Source organism: Neofelis nebulosa, chromosome 5, assembly GCF_028018385.1.
Source record: "Neofelis nebulosa isolate mNeoNeb1 chromosome 5, mNeoNeb1.pri, whole genome shotgun sequence".
Classification (NCBI taxonomy): Eukaryota; Metazoa; Chordata; class Mammalia; order Carnivora; family Felidae; genus Neofelis; species Neofelis nebulosa.
The window spans coordinates 90459894-90485072 of record NC_080786.1 but is presented as its reverse complement, the minus strand read 5'-3'; the positions used below and the strand labels follow the sequence as shown (position 1 = coordinate 90485072).

Here is a 25179-nt window from a genome sequence, read left to right as displayed (position 1 = left end):
CATTGGCCTGAACTATGGAAAGAGTTCCCACTGGGCAACTGCCCCCTGCTCTCAGACTCAAACTGCCACCCAAGAGTGGGCACAAGTCTACAGTGGGCGATGTCTTGGTAGGGGGCGTTCTGAGTGGGCAAGTGGAGAGCAGCGGGCAGGGGGTGCACAGGACAGATGGTGCCTGCTGTGTCTCTTTGTGGGACCTCCTTACCTACTCTGGGATGAGCACAAGATCATATCACACCAAACCCAACTACTATGCTATCGTGGAAGAGACTTATTGATTTGTCCAGAGGCTTTGTATTTAATGGGGGAAGACTGTGCGAGGGAGATGTGAGTATGAAAAACCTGAAAGCCGTTGCCTTCAAGCCCCATGGCCACCCCTCGTGCACTAACCACAGCTCTGGCCTGGAGCCAGGCCCTCAAATCCTGGCCTTCTCCATAATTATGTGTGCTTGTTGGTGTTGTTGCTGTTATTATTACTGTTGTAGTAATCATATTACTCGATGTTTCTTCCCTGGCCACTCCAGAGACAGCACAGACATTAGCTCATAATAATGCAGTCTTGCCTGGGAGGCAGAACTGTGTGCAGGCACGGGGACTGCCAGCTTCCTCCTGGGTAGAAAGGGGCCCTCAAAGGGTTCTGCTCAGCTCCTAATATGGCCACACTTTCTCCCCTTCTCTCAGCAAAGTGGCACCAAAGCTGAGAAAAGATTCAGATGAGTAGCTAAAGCAGCTGGAAGTTAAAACACACAAGACCAGGAAAAAACATTTAATTGACTGAACTCCTCCTCTCGGCCTATCCGTGGCATTTCCATGACCAGCAGGGAAGGTCAGAGTGCTTTACACAGATTAGTGCACAAATCCTGAGCCACGGCTGTGGAGTAGATAGCAACAGCCCCATGTGATCAGATGCGGACCCTGAGGGTCAGGCATTGTGGTCACTCTTCCAAAGTAACTTGTATACAGGTAGGTGGCAGAGGTGGGTTTCAAATCCAGAGCTGCCTGTCTGTAAAGCCCAAGCACCTGCCATTAAGCCACACAGCAACAGAGTCGTAACTACAGGTCAAGGGCAGTGAGCTCAGCTCATGATTGGGGGAGCTGCAAATCCCCCTCTCCTGTAGCCCCTACCAGGACAACCAGACCATATGACAATGATTTCCCTGCCAGACCCTCTGGCAGCAAGCTTGAACCCCTTCTCAATGAGCGCCCCCTCATGCTACTGAGAGCCCTTAGAAGCCATCGTACTCCAGAAGAGTCCAAGGGCTGTGGCTATTCTAGGAGAGAGACAAGCAAATAAATTAATGAGACAGTCCCTTCTCAAGTAGGGGAGAAAGATACAGACACACATAGATCACAATATGACAGGAGCCTGGTATAATCTGGATGCACAGAGCAGAGAGACCTCCCAAATGTCCCTCCCGGGGAGAAGCACCAGGGTTGAGTTCGAGGACACAGAGGGGACAGGACAGTTACTAGGGCTGTCCCAGCCTTGGGCTCAGGAGTAAATCATGTAAAGCAGCAGCTCAAGAGGGCACTTCGTCTTGCCCACCAGAGGCACCAGGCCAGCCCCCTCCCTGACTGCCCACCCATCCCACACCTGCACCCACCTCCCTCACTCACGCCCTGAGCTTAGCACAAACACTTAGTGCTCAATTGCTATCATACTTGTGAAATCCTGGCCACCCCCTACCCTGCCTGTAAAACCCATCCCTACCCTACCACCAAGGAGAAAGGAAAGCAGAGGGAAGCTTCTCTAAGGGGATGTAATTCTTGGCTCTGACTTCCTACAGAAAGGTGAGAAATTTCTCCTCCTCCAGCATCCCTGGCTACAGCTGTGGAGCCTCCAGCATTCCATCCTCTTCCCAGATTTTCCAGGTACCAAGGACTGGGTACCTTTGTGTCCCACAACCCCACTGGGTCCTGAAGTGGGGAAGAAGAAGTCTGATTCCATCCTCAGGGAGTTCCCAGTCTGATGGGGATGCTAACATCTCCTGTCCTCAGGGAGTTCCCAATCTGGCGGGGACAGATTCAGCCCCTGACCTCAGGGAGCTTCTAGTCTGATAGGAGATGCATGGTCATTGTCCTCAGGAGCTCCTAGTCTTGATGGGGGAGATGCAGCCCGTGCCCTCAGCTCCCAGTCTGATGGAAGGGGCAAGCCCCCTGCTCTTAGGGAGTTCCCTGATGCCATCCTGAGAAGGGCTGGCACTGGGTCCCAAGGCAGAAAAGCCCCCAGCTGGCAGTCCCTCTGCAGTAAGTATCCAGTCTCAGGAAGGCAGTGTCTTCTTGAGGCAGAGAAGGGCCCTGGGGAATGAGGAAATTAGATGCCACATGCCCTACGAAGGGAAGGGTGGGGCTGGCCAGCTGGGTGGGAGAAAACAGGGAGCTAGCCCAGGACTCGGGACTGGTCACCATCACTTACGGGCCCTGATGTCCTCACTCCCTGCTGTGGCAGGAGCGTCATTCGCATTTCTCACAGGTGTAAGCCAAGGCCCAGGACAAGACCCAGACAGACTCAGGCAGAAGGTCCCTGCTGTTCATTCTGTTCCCCCCCCGGCTCCACCGGAGCCATGGAGGGAAACATGGCTGGGGCCCCAGGCTCAGAGCAGATAGGCTGGTCCCGAAACAAAGAGACTGGAAGCAAGGGTGGGGATTATTGCATGGTGCTCTAGGTGCCCTTGTACCACAGGCAGTGCCCTACACCAAGGACAGGCTCACAGGTCTGTGTGGCTTGGGGCTCTGTTCTGCTGCTAGCAACCTGCTGTCAGAGGGATCAAACGGTAGACACCTGTGTGCACACCGCCCCTCAATTCCAGCCTGTTCCTTCTGATGCACGTTGTTATCAGGTGGTGGGCCTGAGGACTGTTCATCTCACCAGCACAGCCCAGCATCGTCCCCACCAGGCTGCGAGCTCTCTGAAGGCAGGTGCCAAGTTTCCCTCCTCTGGAAGTTGGGGGCTTGGTGGAGCTGGACAGAGAAGTCCTAGCAAGGGGGCCCTTAGTCCTCCCAGGCCCCCTGCTTATCTCTCTGGAAAGATGGTTCAGGCAAGACCCACAATCTTCTCCCACATGAGCCCTTCCTAGGACTGAACACCCCTGAAGGCGAGAGAATAGGAACAGAGATGCTTTGGGGGGTGGAAGGCATTTCTGGGGAATGATGAGCTTAGGGAGGCCCCTGCCTCCCATCAGCCCTTCCTCTACCCCAACCCAGCGACCATCCTTTTGATCCTTTCCCCCTTCTGCACACCATGTTCCACCTGGTGGGTGCAGGTTAGCTTTTCCAGTGGACTCTGGGTTGCAGGGCATGTGTACGTGCATGCACATGCATGTCAGTGTGTGTGTGCCCATCTGTCCTGGGGAGCAATAATAGTTAATAAATAAGTGAATGGCAAAAATAGCCTCAAAGGAGCTGACAGGCAGAAGGCCAGAGCAGCCGGGCACGGGGCCAGCACCCTGAAATGCCAAATGTTAATTTAGCCAAAAAGAAAAAAGGTCCATTTCAAGACCGCCTCCATTAGCCAGGGTCAGGGTCTGTTGTGGTTTCTGGTGCTGGCACAGCCCCTCCCCAGGCATTCTGAGTGCAGCCCAGGCACAGGGGGCCCCTTGCACAGTGTTAGGGTAGCAGGACTGGAGGGAAGGGGCCCAGTCTGGGGCACACGAGTGTATGAACAGGCAGGAAGCCGGCAGGCCACTTCCCAGCAGTCCTCCAACAGTCCACCCAGCTGGCCAGCCCTGCGTTCCACCCCCCCCCCCGGCCCCCCCTGCAAGGTCTAACCAGCTGGGGGAATGTTCTGGACTTCATCACCAATCTCTTGCCCAGGCATGGGCCCTACCCCACCTGGACACTCACTTAGGGGCAAGGGATGTGATTCAATGTCCTGGCTGTCACTCGCCCTCAGGCCAGATCCCTCGAGTGTCTCATTTGGCTTCTCTCAGGCCTTCTCCCCAACAGTCCTCACCAACCCAGAGCACTCTCCACGCTGAGGCCTCTGCTGGCCCGTGGGCGGTTTTGTTGTCCTTTGCTGCATGAGTACATGTCTTAATGAAGTTACAGAAAGAAGCACATCTGGGAGAAGCAGATGTGTGTCCCTCTCTTCCCCAGTGGCTTCTACTCTTTAAAAACCACTCTCAGTTTATTTACCGGCCTCTCTAGAACAGTCCTCAGAGGGATGCGAGTCACAGTCCTGACCTCCTTGCAGCCTCCCTCAGCTACAGTCACCTCTGAATTCAGGCAGGGGGACCTGGCTCAGCCCACGCCCCAGTTCACACTCACCCAGGAAGTCCTGTGCCAGCTCCCAGGCTGGTCCCAGTCAGTTCTGGAGGCTGCCTTGCTCCTAGTGGGTCTGCACTAGGCATTTGGTGGCCACCAGACAGAATAAGGATGGGGCAAGGGTGCGATAAAAACCCAGGACCCAGGGCCTAGCCCTCCCTCCACTTAGCCTTCCTTTTGGAGGTAACGCAATTTTCTTCTACCCTGTTTACTACCATCCAAACACACAAGCATCTGACAGAAACACTGGGCTCTCCTGTAATGTGTGGGAATTTACAAGTGCAAACGATACGCAGCCAGGACAGACCACAGATCATTCGTTCAGGGCATTTTCCTTGGCAGTCCCTGTGCAAAGTGCTTTGTATATATCGTCACATACAGTGTTCAACACAACCCTCAGGGGTAACCATTCTTACTATATTCCATCTTCTGCAAAACAGGCTCAGAAAGAGCGAGAAACCTGCTAAGGAGACACAGCTGGGGCATGGCAGAGTTGGGATTTGAACAGTGGAGGCATAGGACACACAGTCGTGAGCATGACGAGGCCCCGCCTTGGGAAGTGGACACTCTCAGCGGGCGGGGGGAGGCAGGCAATGAACAAGCAGGTTCACTCTGCACTCTGTCAGGTGGCCTCTGAGAAAGAACAGTAGGTGGAAGGTGGCATATAGGGCCTGCAAAGCACCAGGAGCTCTGCTGGGGGTCAGGGTGGCCAGGATACCGGGCCCCAGAGAAGAGTAGAGTTCTCTAGGGCATGAGGTCTCTGGGCACCTGACAGGGCTGGCTGGGAGCTTCCAGAGGGAGGAGAGGCTAGGAGGTTGAATGTTTGGGTACCTAACATCCAGATAAAGGCTGAGCCCTAGGGATTTGAAGGGAAGAGACTGACATGGGATATTTAAAGCCCAAGAAAAGGTAAAGAGGAGGGCCCCTGGGATCCATCCCAGGTCTCCCCAGGAAGGAGGTGATATCTCATTCCCCAGAGACTAGAGAACTGGTGTCCTGGGTAGAGAGCACAAGGGAACCAGTTTGGCACCACTGGTAACCAAGGCAAGAAGAAACTAATAGGTAAATGCCCAGATGCTCCCTGTGACCCTCCCCATCTTGTCTGAAGGCCCTGACCCTCAGCTACCCCCTGTCTTCAGTCTCACGGACAGGACAGGGCGGCAGGGTCCCCACTCACCTCCCACTCTTCCTCTCCCTGGAGGCGCTTCCCTTCAGCTCCATACACCAACATTAACACCACCTTTCTTAACACACACAGGGCCACATCCACTTCCTCTCCTGCATGTGAACCTTCCAGCGATCCCCACTGCCTCAAGAAAAAAAAAAAAAAAACTTGGCCCAGAAGTCTATATTCTTCCCAACCTAGTCCCACCTAATAGCCAGCCTCCCGTCTGCTGCAAGCATTCCCCATTCCCACCAGGAAGAAGCTGGCATGCGCCGTCTCTGCTGCTAAAACTGCTGTCGCCCTACTGGGCCCTTGGGGGTGTGAGTTCCTGACCGTCTGCCTGGACTTGACAAGTAAGAGCCCAGACTTGGGACCAGGTTGCCGTGTTCATCGGTTCAGCCTGGTCTAACCTATATCTCAATGTGCCCATCTGCAAAATGGGCGGAACAACGTCAGCGCTTACGTCGTAGTGCTGCTGTGGGGATTAAGTGAGTTAACACTACTCAAGTGCTTAGAAAGAGCCTGGTGCTCAAGACACGCTATTTACAGGTCTCCTCTCAGAGGCAGGGTCTGCGGCTTACTCATCCTGGTTCCCAGTGCCTAACACATGGGAGATACTTGCTGAACGGTCCCCCAAACATCTAACACCAGAACCCAGGCAAAGAGAGAGGTGACACTGACAAAAATAAAGCCAAGTTATGGATGATGATGAATTTTGGTTTAGGACATGCTGAGTTCAAGGAGGTGGAAGGAGACTGACCAGGAGGACTGGCAGACAGGGACCCGTAACAGAGGGTAAAGCAGGAAAGAAATGTCTGAGAACTGTACACTATTTGCTGAGTGACTTTTAGTCCCCCCACCCAGGGCTGTATCATTTCTTTGTCCCCAGAGTCACCAAATTACTTTAACAGCAGAGAGAACTACCTTCCTCCAAGACCACCCGAGGGATGGGGCTGGCTAAGGTGGGGGGAACGAGTGGGAGACGGCAGGGTGGCATGCTCTACCTGTGTGTGGCCAGCCTGGTAGCTTCTCAGCTCCTGGGAAACCCAAGGCTCCCAGCCTTTGCACTCTACTGGGGAGAGCATGACCCACCCTACCCCACAACCACACCAGCACCCAACTCCTATGGATCCTCCCAAGCTCACTTGCCCGCAGCCACTGTCCTGCTCCCTCCAGGCACAAGCTGTGCCTATTAGGCTAATGACAAGGGTGTGGGGGGTGGAGACCCAGTGGAAGTCTCAGAGTTGGCAGATCTCCATCGCCTGTGGTAAATGAGTAAGCGCCCCCCACCCCCATCATTCCAGGGCCAGCCTGGTGTGGGGAGGGGGCCGTCATAGCACAGGGGCCACATACTCTCTTCCTGTCCACAGTGGAACCTAAAGAGGACCTTAGGGGAAGTGGGGTGGGGCAGTCCACATCTTTTTGTTCCCTTAAGAGAAACCAGGTCTGTTCTTTAAATCTGGATTTAAGGTGATTTCCCTTTTACTTCCAGGAGAAGATACCGAGCAAAAGTAATGAAAGAAAAAAAAAAAAAAGACTGCAGGAGAATGCAGGCTGGAACCTGTCCTATAGAGGTAGACACAGCCTCACCTGGATGCCATTGCTTCTCCCAAGGAGAAGCCAAGAGCAGTCACCAGCCCCCTCCACCCCAGGATCAAAGCAGAGAATGTCACCACTTCAGACCCAGCAGGAGTTCCCCATAGAGAACTGTTTGCCAGTGAAATCTCCCCAGAGGCCTCAGAGGGAGAGGGTTTAAACCCATCCTGCAGAAGGCAGGTGGGAAATAGGCAGGGGCAACAGCACCCCACATGGGGAAGATCTCATATGGTGACTAACTGGCTTTTCTAGGCCATTGTCACCAATGCCGGAGAAATATTCCACTTTAAAAATAAATGTAAAGCAAAATCCAAAATTAACTCTCCCCAGATAACCCCTTTCCAAAAAAGACCACATCGTAATCCACATGTGGCCATTCGCATACAGTTTAACCCAAGGACATCTCTCTGTCCTGGATTGGGATACTTCCCAGGCCTCCACCCCACACATCTGGCACTTTGCAATCTTCTCAGTCCTCCCATGGACCCCAATTTCATGTCTTTCTTTAGGTGCCCCCAGGGCACGAGGGCTGCCACAGAATCCTTGTGCTTCTCACCCCAATCTAAAGGTGCTCGAAAACAAGTAACTTCAAGGTGTCCTTGCCACACGGACTGATAACAATAAATGCATACAGGGAGTCACTAGCGATATCATTCCTTGCTTTTCACGAACTTAAGAGTCAAAGAAAAAGTAACAGTAGTTAACAGAGCTGGACTAACATTGCTATTTACCTGCTGTGTAACTTGGAGCAAATTCATTCATTCACCCACCTAACAAATATTTATTGAGCACCTACTACAGACACTGTTCTCATTTACATTCTAGTTGGAGGGACTCAAAAATGATAAACACTGCTGAGGGTGTTAAGGCCGCATGTTGGCACAATTTCCACCCATTCAGAAGGGAATTACCAGGTACAAAGAGAGAAAAGAGTTAATACCCATCAAAAGGCACTTGTTTGTAGCAAGCAGGTCCGCAGAATGTTGAGTGAGATTCACTGCCCTGCTAAGATGGCTCAGTCGAGCACATGGAGTAGTAATCATCATCTAAAATATTCTTGCAGTTATTCTAGCACTGTGCTAAGCCATTTATCGAGCCGTGTTTGGGGCTAATTGCTGGTGATAAGAGCAACATAAATATACCGAGCCACAGCCTTGCCTGACAAGATTTTATATACCAACCACCAACCAAGTTATCTTCCCATTACACGCCTGCAATAATTTTTAGTGGCCATCACTCTTTACTGAATCACTACAATAAACCCTTTCGATATAAACAACTCGCCTTTCAATATAGCCATAAATCAGACTCAGTGTCATCCCCATGATCCCTGTGCTGATGGAGGGAGACTCAGGGCAGTAGTTCTGAGCGCTGGTGCATGTCAGACGCACCAGGAGGATTACAAGATGCGGATGCCCTGCACCGACCGCCCCCCCCCCCCGCCCACCCTCCCTTCCCCCAGATAAGCCTGGATACCAGAGTTATGTAAAAAGTCCTAGATGTGTCTTCACTTCCCACATATTAAGCTCTGTTGGGTTACTTGAGGTTAACCCACCCAGAGAGATGAAGTCTTAGCCCTGGGAGTTTGAGGTGAAACACGGAGCTGACACACGCACTGTAATGCACGGCAACCAGCTATAAGAAGTTTACAACGTGTTACGGGAACTGCTATTTCATGGGACTGCTCTCAAAGGAATGAAGAATAATTTTTGGAATTTGTGTAGTTATCCATGCCCATATTTATTACCCTTACAGTTATACTTGCTTCCTGGTGAGTCTCTGGGGTCTTCCCCACACGTTACAGCTGGAAAGGAAGAGTGAGGAAGGCTCGGGAAGCCGGAAAAGACACCAGAGGAAAGATAAGAAGAAGACACGGGATCAAGGATGGGGTCAGGGGGCAAATGGGTGCAGGGGCCCCACCTGACATCACCAGAGAGACCAGTGGGAAATCCAAGAGAGGGAAGAGGGTACAGATGAAAAGCAGTGTTTCCTAAGGCCACGACTGCAGGCACATGGTCCCCTGCCAGTGGAGGACAAGCCCATCCAGGTCCAGGGAGAGAGCACCATGAGGGACTCCTCTTGGCCAAGTCAGAAATCCCTGTGGGACCTGAGAATGGGAACTGTCTGCCTTCTTCCCACGATGCTGGGCAAGTAGGAATCGGAAAGTCAATAGCAGTCAGTAAGTATTCAGGTATTAAAACAGACCCCTGCCTTCAGAAAGCTGACTGTCAAGTAGAAAGATAGGTGAACACGCCCAGACACATTGCAAACCAGCATAAGTGTTACAGAGAAAAAGAAGAGGATGCTTCTAATTTAGATTCACAGAGTCCAGTGTTGCAAAGGCAGGGCTCCTGGAGGGGCACAAGCCTGCCCTGCTCACTGGGGTTCAGCTCTGGCACCGCTCCTTTGGCAGCCTCCTCAGCTGAGATGTCAAGGCCAAGGTACTGCCTGCCGGTGGTACCAACTGAGAGCCAGTCCGGAGCAGACGGGTCCCTCCCGTGCAGCAGGGTGAGTGAAATGTTTACAGGAAAAGGGACTTAGCCAGAGGAAGGCTAGGGACTTGGCTAAGCAAATAAGTACCTTTCCCATCCCTCAAAAGAAGATGTAAAAATAAAATCTTGAAAATCCTGGGGTGCCCGGGTAGCTGAGTCAGTTAAGCCACCTGGCTCTTGATCTCAGCTCAGGTCATGATCTCAGGATCCTAAGTTCAAGCCCCTTGAGGGCTCTGTGCTGGGCGTGAAGCCTACTTTAAAATAAATAAATAAACGGGTGCGTGGGTGGCTCAGTCAGTTAAGTGTCTGACTCTTGATTTTGAGCCAGGTCGTGATCTCATGGTTCGTGGGATCGAACCCCGAGTCAGCCTCTGCACTGACAGCACAGAGTCTGCTTGGGATTTTCTCTCCCTCTCTCTCTGCCCCTTCCTCTCTCTCTCTCTCAATAAACAAAGATTTAAAATAAATAAAATAAAATCTTGAAAGTCCACTTAGCAAAAAGTGGCACTTAGGAAGGAGTTAACATTTTTCTTTAGTCTTCTTGACAGGAGGGACAGGGAGAGAAGCGAATGTGAAGCAGGACGTCTGGGGTACTTTGGAAGGTGTTGATGGTTGTGAGGAGCTGGGCTTTGAAGATACACGCTAGTAAGCGCTAACCTGCACATCTATTAGATGCTCCTCTCCAGAAAGACCCTGGGTCTGACCTCCAGGGTGTATGTACCAAGAAGTGACCCTGATGTGTCCCCAGCGCCTCCTCCCTCCTCTCCACTGTTCCACTGACGCCACCAGAATAGTGGATACAAGGCAGCCTCACCCCCGACTGTGCTACTCACACATCCATAACCACTCAGGAGCTTTTCATTGGTAAACATCTGATCCCAGCCACCCCCTGAACACTTCAGGGCCGCCTTCCTTCACAGCATTGCAGGCTCAGGAAATGACAACTCACTGAATGCCCATCTGAGCCAGACACCATGAAGGAAGGACAAGCCATCACAAAGAAAACACCACGCATTCCAAAATCAAACCAAGACAACCGCGTGAGAACAGCTGTGCCTTCTCTAGCTTCTGCACGCACCACCAAGTAGATGCAGGGCCGGGTCCAATTGAGAAAAGAGCACTGGATTTGGAGTCAGAGATCCGAATTTATATCGCAACTCCTAAGCTAACTAACTAGCTGTGTAACCTGAATGAGGTCACTTAACCTCTCTGAACCCCTACTTCCCCCTCTCCAACACAATCACAGGTCTGTAACTATGAGTGCATTACCTTGTTTTGGCCACCAAACATCAGATCCCGTCAATCAGGAATCTATTATCCCCAGGTAACAGAAAGGAAACACTGGGAGAGGCAGAGCAGCTCGGCCAGGATCATATAACCAGGGTTTTCCCCTGGGCCTCTGGACCCCAAAGCTCACGTCTGCCCCATCCTAACCCATCACCTCCTTGGAACCCTCATGAGCAGCAAAGGAGATCACACATGGTAAAGTCCTTTGTTATCTATCAAATGCTGATCAAACGGAAAAGCGAGTCTTTTGGCCAGTGTTTGAGCCCACTGTCTAGGAAACAGAAAGCGATACATTTTTAAGAAGTAAAAATTTTAAAAATAGTTATAGAGCTAGATAGAGGTGTATATCATATATAAATTACATGTATATTTCTATAGCTATATTTAAAAAATTTTTATATTCCACGTCATTCCTCTACTCCAGCAACCACTCTACTTGTGACAAACATTATCAGATAAGAGTGAGGGACCCAGGCAGGACTAGGTTCTGAGCCTGCCATGCAGTCCTGCACCTGATGCATTTTTGCCCCAGTAAGCAGCCTCTCTCCCTCCCTGGTGTTCAAGTCAAACCTGGGTTAGATTCCCTGCTTCTCATCTCTCAATCTGGATTCCTCATGGGAAAAGATCCTGAGACAAAGATTTGAGTAGAAGTGGTTTGCATGAGAGGTAACCCCAAGAAACACTAGAAGGGGAATGGAGAAGACAGCTGAGGAAGGGAAATAAACCCAGAGAAAAGGAATGCTATCAAGCCCATTCCCACCGTGGGCAACTAGAGCTGACTGTTTCCTGGGACAGGGAGCCAATGGAGAACACACATTTCAGAGCTGGAATATTCATCCACCAGCACACAATAATCATTGGCTGAGGGCTGCTCTGGAGGTGGAAACCCCCAACACTTCTGACCTGCCCCACGGGCGAGCAGAGAGGCTCAGGGCCGGAGAAAGCCCTCAGGTCCTGACAGCTGGCAAGAGTGGAGAGGTACATGCCCAGGGAATATGGGCAGGCACTGAACCATCTGCTATGCTCACTAGCTGTGTGACCTTGAGGACATTACTTACCTTCTCTTATTTCCTTTTCTGAGCCTTGAAATGGGGATAAGAATGTCTTTCTCACAGGGATGATATTATAATTCAATGAGGTCATGTATGTAGGGGATGAGCTCAGTGTCAGGCGCGCAGCAAACACTCAGTACATACTCATGGTTTATAATCAATAATCTTTAAGGGCTTCCTCCTCTGGGAGGGTTGAAGTGGGGGAAGGAAACAAAGAAAATTTGGAGAAGGATGATCTGGAATGACCCACTGCTAACTCCCCTGTGGGCACCAATGCAATCAGTGCCTTAAGTGAAAGGTCTGGAAAGACATTCAATGGACCCCAGACCCTCCAAAGGTCATTATTTAGGAGTCCAACCTGATGCAATGTCTAATGACAGCAAAAGGCCCTAAAAGAAACTAAAACTAAATTAAAAGAGGCGTCTCCCTGGTGCCTTCCATCATTTCATTTCATAAAGGATTTCAGACCCAGATGGGGAATGAGACTTTAAAACAGGCAGCCAGCCAGTGCGGGCTGAGAAACCTTCTTGAGGGAGGAAAGGCCCCAAATAAATGCCCCTGTCTAGATTACTTTACCCAAGCCTATCCCAGAGGCCCATCCCTAAGAAATTTCTAGGCTGCTCCCAGCCCCCTGAAACAGTGTAGCCTAAAGTGAGTTCCAACAAACACTAATGACCCTTGTTATGCTCCTTAACGAACAGATTCAGGGGTCAAACATGCTTGATAAAGGATTCATGCAATATCCTCCTCTTGGCAAATTTTAGTGCCCATTAACATGTTCAAAGCTTTAAAGTCCTACAGTAAAGAATTCTGTTTAAGCCAGTATTTCCAGAGCTCATCTGACACAGAAGCAAATGTGTGTAGGTGAAACATCTATTGGCTAATGGCAGCCCTGGGTGCTGGGACGCAGGCTGGGTTATCTTTGAACTTCCATGGCCTCTCACAGTGCCTGGTATACAGTAGGCACCTAATAAATGGTTGCTCTCTGAATGAATGGGGAGAAGGCTGAAAGAATGACTTAATAATGGCTTTTAGATCTGTGAAGTGATATAGTATCGGCAGTGCCAGGCGACAGCTCTCTGTTTCCAAGAAGGCACACGTTTTAAATTGCAGCAGGAGGGATTTTGGAAGCCCTGCTCAGAGTTTAGGATTGCAATCCACCAAAATAGGCTTCCAAGCCAAGCTGCATCGCTTCCTTCTGTGGAGGTGTTGGTCTAGCACTTCGGCACAGCAGAGTCTGTGTGCAGTCGTCCACCCACCCCACCACCCATTCATTCATTCGTTCATTCATTCATTCAAACCCTCACTGAGCACCTACTATGTTCTGGGCACTGAGGTCCCTGAGGTCTCTGAGGACCCCTTCCAAAAGCCAACTGGGACAGCAGTGAGCTGTGGGATCAAGCCTCGAGACTCCTAAGGGGAAGGGAGAGGGGACCACCCAAGTGTGAGGTCAGGAAGCCTCAAGCCCAGAAGCAACAGCTCATAACCCACTCAGAGCAAGGAGGAGGTGGGAGGATTTCACGCTGACACATGAGGCTGGCCTGAAGAATAAAGCCACTACTGTATCCCCATGTTTGTTTGTCTTTCCCCCTTTTCTGGTAACTACATCCCATTGTTCCCAGAGAGCATCCCTGCCCCCACCTCCAGGCCTGTCCTCATACTCAGAGCTCTAATCTCTTCTTGCTTCCCTGAAGCCCTATTCCTCCTCCTTCAAATCATCTCCTAGTTCCCTACCTCTTGCTATGTTGCCCCACCCTCTTGATCTCCTCGTTCTCCACATTCTGTACATCCGTTCTGGACCAGGAGTGTCCTCAGTGTTTTTCGTATCCACTAGCAGACAAAGGAATGAATAAACCAGGACTCAAATCAAGGTCCATCTTTCTGCTGACCGCCCCCCCCCCCCCCACCAGCCTGCTTTGCCTCAAACTGGAGGCAGGGGATGGGGAAGTTTGGGAGGAGAATATGAGTCTGGGTTTGGGGCATCCCTCCCACCCTGTTTCACCATTACTCATCGCCTTCCAGATCTGCATCCTCACATCAGCACATACTCTCAGCCCCTCCTGAATGTCTCCCAATGGCTCACCAGGTCTGTAACGGTTTTGCTTTTTTCAAACAGAGCCTGAGACGGTCAGGATGACAGAACACCCTAACAGACTTTAGGAGATAGTCACGCTGATGCAAGGCACGAAACCACAACATCCTTGGGTTGAGGGTGACCTGGGCAGATTTCTTGGCCAATGTTCCCAAGCCTGGGAGTTGGTCAAGATCACCTGAAGAACTTTGAAAGGTAGATCCAAGCTGTTTAAAAAACAGATCCATTCTTGGACCCCACCCCAGACCTCTGAAAGCAGAATCATTTCCTCAGTAACAATCTTAGCTGAGGCCATCCAGTCTCTATGTGAAAACCTCCACTTACACAGCTGCCTACCCCGGGAGACATGTGGTTTGATGGCTGCAACCCCAAAAGCTAGAAAGGTATCTCCTACCTGGAGCTGAAATGTGTCTATTGTTTCCACCCATTTGTCACAGCCCTGCCCTTGCGAGCAACTAAAAAGAAATTCAGTCTCTCTTATAATGTCTGGCCACAGGGGTCCCAGCAACAATGTCTTGCCCAGCTGCTTTCTTACCCTGCTACAGCCTGCTCTCCTCCCAGCTAAATATCCCCTAGCCTTTCAATTGTTCTCTCAGAAGTCAAGGTTTCCAGTCCCCTTACCAAGCTGGTCACACTCCTCTGAATTCTGGAATCAACCACAGTATTTCAGAGGGGACCTGAATCTTCCTATGAACTGGGTATGCCTATCAACATACCCAAACAGCCTACTGGTGTTTTCCAACAGCCAGCCTCAAAATGCGGGTTCACCTGGGGTGCACAGTCCATTAACTAGAATCCTGATTTCGCTTGCAACATTGTATGTAAAGAGAGATTTTCCCTGTCCTCCATCTGGACATTGCCTTGAGAAACGCTGGGGGGGGGGGGGGGGGGAGAAGGAAGGCTTTCCAATTATCTCCATGAAGTTTTGAGTCTGGGTGAAAAAAATCATGCTGGGCCTGCCCTCTGTTAGCTAGCCATCCCCACCTGATAAGCACAGACGGAAGAAGGATATGCTAAAACATAACTTATGTAACAGCACCAAAGGATTTATGGGTACAATCATGTCAGAGTTCCTGGAGCCAACTATTTCCAATCCCAATACAGGCTGCCTTCCTGGGAAGTAACAGGCCAGGAGCTGGACTCCCCCCACACACAAGACAGGTACAGTTAACTGAGGCACCAGGCAGGCATCATGGACAGGAAGTCTCCCACAAAGAGGCTGGTACAGTCACAGGAGTCTCCCACCTGGCATTGCCCAACACTCACATTCTGTCTCTGGCTGGGACCAAAGTGGGAGCCCCAGCCACACCACTTAGGAGAAAAAAGGCCTGGCCCAGCATGGGCCACGGCCCTGCTTCTGCTACCGGCTGCACCTTCTCACAGAGTGACTTGTGGCCAGGGCCCATCAGCATGGGAAAGCCTTTTACACGGATTTTTAAAACTCTTCCATGAGGTTGAGCAGGTTCCTGTGATGGGGTTTAATACGTCATCTGTGTCCTCTTTATAGACAAACATGAGCATGCTGTTCCATGTTCCAAAGCACACAGACCTCCTTCTCTTGCTCTAGATCAAAACTTAGATTGAATTGTTAACACTGAACATTCCCACAAATACAGAAGCTGGTCATTTTGCTCCTCGACTGGGTCTGTGCCCTTCCTGAAGTCCTCTCCGTAGGAATCGAGGCATCCCTGGGATCTGGAAGATGACCCCCTGCCCAGAAGCCCTGCTTGACCCCACCCCCAGAGGCTTCTGCCCCCACCCCCAAAACAGCCCTGCCCTGTTGCACAGAGGAGGCAACATAATTGAAAATAATTAGCAAATATAGTTGGCAAAAAAACATTAGACTTTAGGAAGACAAGCAGACCCTACTCGGCTCCAAACTCAGAGCCAACCCCCCACCCTGGGGTTCACTAAGGCCAGATTTCTCCTGTCCAGAAATGTGGGTGACAGGGGGGAACTGGTGGTAACTCCCAGCCACTGCAGTAGAAGTGTGTCCTCCTCCACAGCACCCCAGCGAGCAGGCAGGGAGTGGCTGTAGGCAGTGCACATGGGCCAGCTATAGTGACCCACAACACAGGCCTCTGGGCCAAGCTCTAGAGCAAGGAGGTGGCTTTGCAATGGGGTTCACTGGGCAGCTGAGTGAGTGGGCAGTAGGAAGAGTTCTTGAAAGGGAAGGATCGGATTCCTGTATTTCAGGGGAGCTGACCACTCAAGTCGAGCCCTCAGCCTCATTATGGAAAGTGGGGGGGTGTGCATCCAGGGTACCTCCCTGAGGAGCCAGACGTCAAGGTCAGAAGGGTGATTAAGGCCCAGAATCAGAAAGGCAAACGGCCACGGAAGCCAGCCACCAGCCAAGAATAAACAGGACAGAGCTGCAATGATCTCCTTTCAAAGTCAACACAAAGGCTTCCTTAGGCCCACCTCCTCCATTGCCCTGGTCAGCCCAAGCCACAGACACACACACACACACACACACACACACACACAGACACACACACACAGAGACACACACACGTGTGTCTCTGTGTGTGTGTGCGCGTGAGCAGACATGCATGCACATGCACAGCAGTCAGTTCATGGTCTGTATCCCCATCCCCCTCCTTCCCCAGCCTCCTAGCTACAGACGCTCGCACGTGCACAGTCACAGAACATCACCCACACAGCGCCTGTGCCTTTCTGATCTCTGAAGCAACTGGTGACAGTTACAGGTTCAAACAGTCACAAAGGAAGAAATGCAGGAGATCACTGAGTTTCTCCAAAAGGTTTAGGGAGAAGAGAGGAAGGAGCTGAAACTCCGCTGGGGAGGAGGGTGGGTCATCCCACACCGTGACGGCAACTTCTAACAGCTCTCCCAAGCTCACAGGGACCCACATGGGGTCAGAATCTTCTCCTCTGAAACCATGGCAGGCAGGCTTAATGTGGTTGCAGAATAATAATAACCCACATTTGAACAGGACTCTCTACTTTTCAAAGAGCTCTTCCATCCATTATCACCTCCCGGAGTAACACTGGACAGTGGAGATGCTCATCCCCTCAGTCAGATAACCCCACAGGGCCCAAAGATATTTTCTCCAAAATAATCTTTAATAGTTTAGCATATGTAATGGTTGTGTGAGCGTGCTTGTTTGTGTGTGTGTGCGTGCAGAGGCTTTATGTAGCAGAGTGGGATACAATCAAACAAAAATGGGGTTGCTATGGCAACAGGCTCCGGCATCATTGCAGCCTATTAACACAAGTGAGGAATGTGTTTGGCAGATGCGAGTGTTATTTATGGTATGGGTGTAGCAGAGGGACTTCTAACAGGCCAAGAAGGAGAAAAAAACAACCTGTGACGCTCCTACTGTACCCCACAGAGGAGACAACGGTGAGACAAGAGCACAGGAGAAGCTGCAAACAGGCAATAAGAGATGGGGAAGCAGAACAAGGAGGCAGGCAGAGGAGAGGAGAAAGGTGGGCAGAGAGCAACAGGGGACTGGCAGGGGCAGAAGGAGAAAGGAAGTGGGAGAGGAAGAAGAGGGGGAGAGGGACGGATACCGGGGGAAGAGCTAGAGCAAAAGATGTAGGAAGGGAAGAAACATCATCCCCCAAAGGGGGATGACCTCTTGGTTATCTCTTGAATAAAAACCATCAGGAGGCACTAGTTCAGAAACCAAATATTTCTCCTCATAACTGGAGCAAAGGGCAGAACCCCAAACACAAGAGGGGCTGGGGAAGAATAAAATACCCAGGTCGGACGATGATGTTGAGGAGTTGAGCTGTGGGAGTGAGGGGGCCAGCCTTGCAGGAGGAGAAGCAAAGAAATGCCAACACAGTTTACCCAGGGCCTATTATGTGTCCAAGGCACCACGGAGGGGGGGATTTCCAAAGCCCCAACATTAGAAACCATGCACTGCTGTTCCATTTCCCTGGACATGTGTCTTTATCAAAGAAAAGAACAAGGCATCTAATGCAAGCCATCCTCAAACACCTGCTGCTCTGGGGTAATCTGAGGCAGAGGTTAATGCTGCACTGTCCCACTAATTATTTCCCAACCATCCCTCAGGGTTTGGTCAAGAAATAAAAATTCTATATCAGACATAATCAGAAAGGTAAATCATATACAAAAAAAAAATACAATTTTCTCTGAAACCAAAAGTCCCTTGTCCTGGACCATTCCTAACAAGCTTTGCTGTCCTCAACAGAGAAAAGTGTAAGAAGTTAAGTGTAAATCCACCCAGAAGCTTACAGCCAAGTCTAAAGACCACAATGCGGAAAAGCAGCATGGGATGGGAGGTGGTAAAGGTAGGAGAGAAGGGAGAGAGGTTTGCCTGAGAAAGAAGTCAGACAGTCACTCTGCTGTTGCCACAGCATTTTCATGCGAAGATGGGGTTGGAGCTCCGGAGGCCCAGCACTCCTTTCCTGGGAACTGACTCCAGTCTCATGAACCCATGCATCCAGGATTGCCTAGGGCTGGTTCAGAAAAATAGCCTGAATGATCCTGGAAATCTCTGCTTCTCCATGTGGATGACATGCCCTTCCCTCTGTAGAAAAACTACACCCATCCGAGCAACCAGCGTCCCATCCAAGCCAGGACCAACACCCAAAGATACAGCATCCATGATCGCCTGGGTCCTCAAGTCAGAAGGAGTTGGAGGTTTTATAAGCACTAACAATAGTAGTTAATATATATATATATTATATATATATATATATATATATATATATATATATATATATATATGTATATATATGCAGGTATCTCTCCAGCTCCCAAATCCCCAGCCTCAGACAACTGGCAGGGTTATCATTTCTCCTCCTTGAGACTGGGCAAGGAGGTATATGTGTGTGTGTGTGTGTGTGTGTGTGTGTGTACACACACACATACACCTATATATGTATATGTATATATACATGTATATGTATATGTGTGTATATATATATATCACTACCTCTCAGTAGGTTCCTCTCTCAAGTTCAAAGCTGATCTCTGAAGATTTTTTTCCTTCTGATCCCAGATCATAAAAACTTCAACTAAGCTTCAACTACCCCTCCTACTCCACTCACTGGAACACCACCAAGTTGGCAAGCAGTTATTAAATCCCTACTAAGTATCCTGAAATGTCCTAGACAAGGGAGAGAGGGTAGAAAAGAAAAAAACATACACAGGATTCCTGCATCCAAGGAGCTTACGTTGGATGGGGAGCAAAACCAATGGGCACTGGAAAGTAAGTAAGTGCTCCACTCTGTGGTTCTGACTCTGTCGTTAACCATGCAGTAGGGGGAGAGGCCAGGGTGCCTGGAATGGAAGGAGGAGCCCCTGAGCAGGAGGTGAGGGGTGAGGCTTGGCACAGAGGTTGCAACTGGAAGGGGCATACACATTTCTTTCATTTTCGAGAAAATATCTTGGGGCTCAAAGAGGTTGCAGATCCCCTTCCTTTCAGTCACAGAGTACTTTGGAGGTAGAGCTAGAGCCCAGCTCCCTGAAGCCCATACTGTGCTATTCCCTGTGGGAGAGTATCACACCCAGGAAGCTGGGGGCACAGGAAAACCCGTCAAGGAAGAGGCAGTACTCAACATGATCAAAGTCTGAGAAAAGGCATGAGAAGTGGGGAGAAGAAGGAAGGCAGTGCCAACGGAGTATGGTTAGAGGTTCTCTCAGAGGACACACACACCCAGAGAGAGGTATGGGGTACAGAGCAGGGTCCACGGTTGAGAGACTAGCCTGCATCAAGGGCCCCCTGACTCTCACAGCCAAGCTGCACTAAAACAACTAGGCTCAGCAGGGGTCAATGGATGAAGCCCCTGGAGCTCCAGACAAGGCAACTGCTACTGGGAGGCGTGCATGTCAGAGGGGCCAGTCTCACCAGCGGTCAGGAGAGCAAGCACACCTCTCTCCCAGAAGCCTTCAGTGGAGTCACCAGTTAACCAGGCAGAGGTTTTACTTCCTCCAGAGCCCACCATTCTGAGCTCATGGAACCAGTCTCAGCAGGGATAAAAAGCACCGCCCCTGCCACAAGCAATAACAAGGAACACCCAAGGGAAGGGGTCATGCCACCCAGCACTAGCTTTCCGCTCAGGCCAGAACACCGCCACACACAGAGGTTCCTTCCTACCTTTGCTAAAGGCAGCTTTTTTGGCTTTAGGGCACTTTCGTAAACAAAGCAAACTTGTCAGTCCTCCCACAAGTTCGGGTATATCTCCAGCTCCCAAATCCCCAGCCTCAGACAACTGGCAGGGTTATCATTTCTCCTCCTTAAGACTGGGCAAGGGGCACCCAGGGGCTCCCCTCCCCAACCCTCTATCCAGGAATCCTTAACAAACCAGGATGGAGAGGCTGCTGCAGGGTCCAAGCCACCTTTATGAGGAGCCTTTTCTACACAGGGACAAGGGAAGGAACGGGGACCTTTCCATAGAATTTTCTCCTCCAACTCTCCTTCCTCACTTGCATCCTCACAATGATGGCTACATGTCTTCTAGGGGCCAGGAACATTACAAATAATACAAGGACATCTTTTTTGTAAATGAACACGCTGGGGCTCAGAAAGGGTTAAAAGGCTCTGAAGACACCCCACAGCTGGCACAGCCGTGTCTCTCTGGCTCTTTTCACCACTTTAAAGGTGATGAGTTACTTCTCTTTGGCGTCAGGCCAAGGCCTGCCCACCCCACGATCTAGTCCCTGCGACCAGGTGGGCTCCTACCTGCTTGAGCAGGAACTGGTCCTGGGCGTTGGTGCGCAGGGCGATGGCCAGGTGGAGGGCAGACAGCAGCACCCCACTGAGTACCGCGGCCCGCATACGCACAGGCAGCAACGTGTAGATGGTGTAGATGAAGAACACGGTCCACCAGATGCCCTCCGAGGCGCTGCGCGGCTGGGGCAGCAGCAGGCCCACCACCTGGACAGCCAGCACCACGGCGATGAGCGCGTAGCAGGCCAGGCCCATGTGGTCCTGGTGGAAGGCGGCGCGGTTACAGAGCACAGCCATGACAAGGATGACACCCACCGCGGCCGCCAGCACTGCCAGGTAGGGCAGCTGGAGCGGGGGCCGCGCCGCGTGGAAGGCCAACATGACGAGGCACACGAGCACCAGCACGGCCATAAGCATAGTGAGGCTGCTCTGGTTCAGACGGAAGAAGTAGCGCTGGTACAGCCGCTCCAGTTTGTCCGACGGGAACTTCTTGGAGCGGAATATCTGCAGCAGCGCCAGGCAGCAGGCGCCCAGCGACAGCACTGAGCCGGGCCCCGCGCCTGAGCCGGCCGAGCTGCTGCCATCCCCTGACCCTTCGTCGCCCTCGACGGCACCGGCACCGGCCTCCAGCTCGTCCGCCGCGCGGCCCTTGCCTCGCCGCTCCTCCAGGCCCAGCTCCACCGAGCGAGGGCGCACCTCGGTCCCGCCCGCTGCGGCCGCAGCCGCGGCCGAGCCGCCACCGCCGCCCCCAGGGGGCGCCCGGGTGCTGCCCCCGCCGGCCGCGCCCCGCCGCTGCCGGCGGCTGCCGCGACCGCAGTCGTCGCCGCCGCGCTCCTGCCAAGCAGATTTGGAGCGGAAGCTGAAGCCGAAGCCCCCGGCCAGAGGGTCGTCACCACTCAGCGGAGGATCGTCGTCGTCGTCGTTGCGCCAACGATTAGCCAGGCGCTGCTGCTGCTGCTGCTGCGGGGTCACCGCCCCCCCGGGTTTCTTGGTGCAGCTGCGGGTCGAACCCCCGGGGGCGTGGGGGTAGCCATTGGCGCGGGAATCGGCCTCCCCCCACGCCGAGCGATGTTCCGGGCCTCCCCGGGACGCCGGCGCCGCCGCTGTCTGCGCCGCGTAGCCCGGGGGGCTTACGCTTTTGGAGCCGGACATCCCCCCCTCGGCTTCGTCGTCTTCTTCCTCCTCCCCCGGGGGCCGGGCCGGGGGTCTCCAAGGGGACGGCGGACGGCCGAGCAGGGGGACCAGGCTGGGGTCACACGTCGAGGGCGGCCCGGGGCCCTGCGCAGCAGCGGGGCATCTTGGCACCCCCGTCCTGAGCGGAGAAGCAGGGCAGCAGGAGGACAAGCGGGGAGGCAGGCACAGCCCCGAGGTGAGAAGTGGCTGAGAATCCGCGTCTGGAGTCCCAGGTCCGAGATGGAGTTGGCTCCGAGCTGGGGCAGCTGGGTCTGCTTGAGTGGCTGCGCCGCGCGCAGAGGGACGTCCGGACTCCTGGTTCGCGTCGAGCTCGACGAGGACCGGAGTTGCGGACGAGGCGGGACGGAGAGGTGTCCTTGCGGGCGGCGCCTCTCCCGGGCTGGCAATGCCGGGGCGCGGCGTTCGCAGATTCTGCCTAAGCGGGGCCCAGCGGCACACGCGGCGAGGCGGCGGCTAGGGCGGCGAGGCTGGGGTCCCGGCGTGGAGACCGAGCGGGCACGCTTTCCTCGCGGCGGACTAGGAGCGACTGGGAGGTGTGGGCGCCAGGCAGCATTATTTTCTTACGAGGGGTGGGGAGGTGGGATGGGGGGTGGAGAGGACGGGGGAGGGGGCGGCGGGCGGAGCAACAGCGCCGGGGCCCTGGGGGGTGGGTCCTAGAGCCCAGGGGGGCCGTCGCCCGCATCCCCCACCTCCCGCGGAGAGAGTGGGAGCGAGGCCCCCGCGAAAGCCGAGCCAAGCTTTCAGCGCGTCCGCGCAGGGGGCGGGGGCGAGGACCGGCTCCTGCGGCGCGGCCCTTCCCCTCTCGCCTCCCCCTTCCCCCCAAACGGAGCGGGGCTGGCCCGGACCCGCTGGCCCAGGAGGGCTGCCTCGCCGACTCCGCAAGCCCTAGGCTCCTCGCCGCCGGCTGCGGGCCCACCGCGGCCGGGCGCAGAAGGACCAGGCGGAGGGCGGAATCCGGCGCAGCGCCGCCGCCGTTCTGCCCCAAAGCAGGCGGGCTTCTCCCGGGGAGTACGGCATCCAGAGATCGAGGGCCGGGGCTCAGATGCAGCCGGCCGAGAGGGGTCCGCCCAAGAGCTGCTGCGGCCCGGGGTCGCTCCGGGGAGGCCCGCGGGAGCCGGGCTCAGGGCGCGCCATGCACGCCTCGGGCCCTGCGCCGCTCCGGCCGCTCGCGCCGCTCCTCCCTTCTCGCCCGCTTGCCGCCGCCGCCGCCGGAGAGCCCTCCGCATCCCCTCCTCCCGCCGCCTCCCCGCCCCCCGCGCCGCTCCGGCCTCGGCTCACAGCGGCGCGCGGCCGCCTCCGCCCCCCGCTGGGCCGCGGCCCCCGCCTCTGCGCCCCGCCGGCATCCTCAGGCCAGGCCCCGTGAGGCGCTCGGGGCCGCGGGGGCCCCAGTTCCCCTTCCTCACCTAAATTTCTCGCCGCGCCCCCTCCCTCCCTGGCTCCTGGAGCCTGGTCCAGCCCGCTGTCCCTACGCCGGACCTGGGTGGCGTGCGGTCCTCCCCCCCACCCCCGCTTGGGTTCTTGCGCCCCTAGTCCAAGCTCCCCTCTTTTGTATCCCCCTTTAATCCCCCTCCCCCCCCCCATTCAACCCAACTTCAGCCCCCGCGCTGCGCCCCCCTTCCCTGGCCGGGCTCGATTGGCCGCTTCCTGAGCTGTCAGACTTGACTCCCGCGCTCTTATTGGGCGATTCTCTGGCCGGGCGGCAGTGCCAAAGGAGGGCGCACCGGGCTGGGGGCGCCCCGACCGCGACTGCCGCTGGGAGCGGGAGACCAGAGTCCCCGGAGGGACCGGAGAGCCAGACCCGGAAATGGACGGGGGAGATGGAGAAATTGAGGATTTCTGAGACGCAGGAGGACGGTGACGGAAAAGATGGAGATGCAGTGGGTGAGGCTGATGCAGCCAGGGCGGGGCGGACAGGAACGCTTTGGTGGGTAGTTTCCGAGAGAGAGCCCTTCAGACAGCGCTAGGAACACCTGGCGTTTGTGAGGAGTTTTTGCCTGTTCACACATTTAAAAAATCTCATTTGGTTTCCCTCAGTAGCCCTGGGATGTGACAGAGACCAGGAGGCATGTGACTATTCCCGATTTATAGATCCGAAACAGGCTTCAGGAGTGTCATCAACTTGCCGTGGCCACACGAGTTCCCTAACTTGCGACCGAAAGATCTCCCATCAGCACCAAACTGCCTCCCCTACCTAGCAAGCTGGTAACCCGGAGCAAAGCGGGGTTCCCGCTGGACAACGAATGACCAGATACTCCTGCCCAGCACTAGTCACAAAGAGGCAGGAGTGGAGAAAAGGACTTACTGCGGATCAAGGAGGATCTTGGTCTGTGGAAGATGTACCTACCCAATTCCCCTTGCCCCTAGGCTGTTCTAGTGGAAATTCTGTCAGTCCAGTGGGAGGGGTGGGAGACCACACCTCTACTGGAGAGAGAAACAACCTTCACTTTGGTCTTCTTCCTCCAGCTCTCTCTGCAGAGCTTCTGACAAGGAGCCTGGAATCTGAATGATCTTCCCTTTCTCTCTCTCTCTCTCTCCCTCTCTCTCTGTTGGTCATCTCTTTGCAGATTGCAAGACAAGCCTTGCCAGAGTTACAAATTGGGAGGAGAAACATTTGGAGAGATCTGAATAAGATAACCCTTGAGTAATTCAGCCTTTGAATAATCAATCCATGGTTAGCTAAGTCATAAAAAAACACCATGAAATTTAGTCAACAAACATTTGCAGAGCACTGCTATGTGCAAAAAGCACTGTGCTAGGTGATCCAGGGATAAAGAGATGACCTAACTCTGGTTACAATCAGGGAGGGAGAGGAGCTGGCCACTAACTTCGGTTTAGAGCTCCAGTTCAGTCATTTTGGGAATTGAGAGAGGGGGAGAAGGGGAATTACTTCCCATTGTGAAGGAAAAAAAAAAAAAAAAAGACTGGAGGGGCGTCTGGGTGTCTTCATTGATTAAGCATCCAGCACTTGATTTCATCTCAGGTCATGATCTCACAGTTTGTGAGTTCAAGTTCCACATCGGGCTCAGCACTGACAGTGTGAAACCTGCTTGGTTTTCTGTCTCTCCCTCTCTCTCAAAAAATAAATAAATAAACTTTTTAAAATGTTTTTTAAAAAGACTCTGGAGGCGAATCTGGGGCTAGCAGAGGGATAAGTAAGAAGAAAGGAAGAATGGACTGATGTTTAGTAAGCAACTACTACATATCTGTAAATATCAATAAACATTTTGAGGAAGACATTATTCTCCCCACTGTAAAGATGAGAAAACTGTGACTTAGAGAAATCAAGGCCTGTAGTCTGTAGCAGAATGGAACCTAAGTACAGCCTGCCCCTTATACTCTACCTCACTTCCTGCAGCATATATGGTATGAGAGACGC

General features: G+C 53.1%; 1 protein-coding gene and 1 long non-coding RNA gene across 4 annotated transcripts in view; one reads left to right on the top strand and one right to left on the bottom strand.

Moving 5' to 3' along the window:
* ADCY5 (adenylate cyclase 5) overlaps nt 1-22345 on the bottom strand; it is a 147935-nt gene extending 125590 nt beyond the window's left edge. The window contains exon 1 of the mRNA XM_058731160.1: nt 20622-22345. Within this exon, the coding sequence (XP_058587143.1) occupies nt 20622-21761 (1140 nt within the window). The 5' untranslated portion in view covers nt 21762-22345. The remainder of the gene's footprint in view (nt 1-20621) is intronic.
* LOC131512443 (uncharacterized) lies at nt 13-8409 on the top strand. 3 transcript variants are annotated; one of them, XR_009262137.1, is made up of 6 exons: nt 13-324; nt 1785-1869; nt 4701-4790; nt 5519-5778; nt 6918-6999; nt 8085-8409. It is a non-coding gene; the product is annotated as an uncharacterized LOC131512443 (long non-coding RNA). The 3 variants fall into 3 exon arrangements; XR_009262136.1 differs by lacking the exon at nt 8085-8409 and adding an exon at nt 7531-7662; XR_009262138.1 differs by lacking the exons at nt 4701-4790; nt 8085-8409 and adding an exon at nt 7531-7662.
* Nucleotides 22346-25179: the final 2834 nt, after the last annotated feature.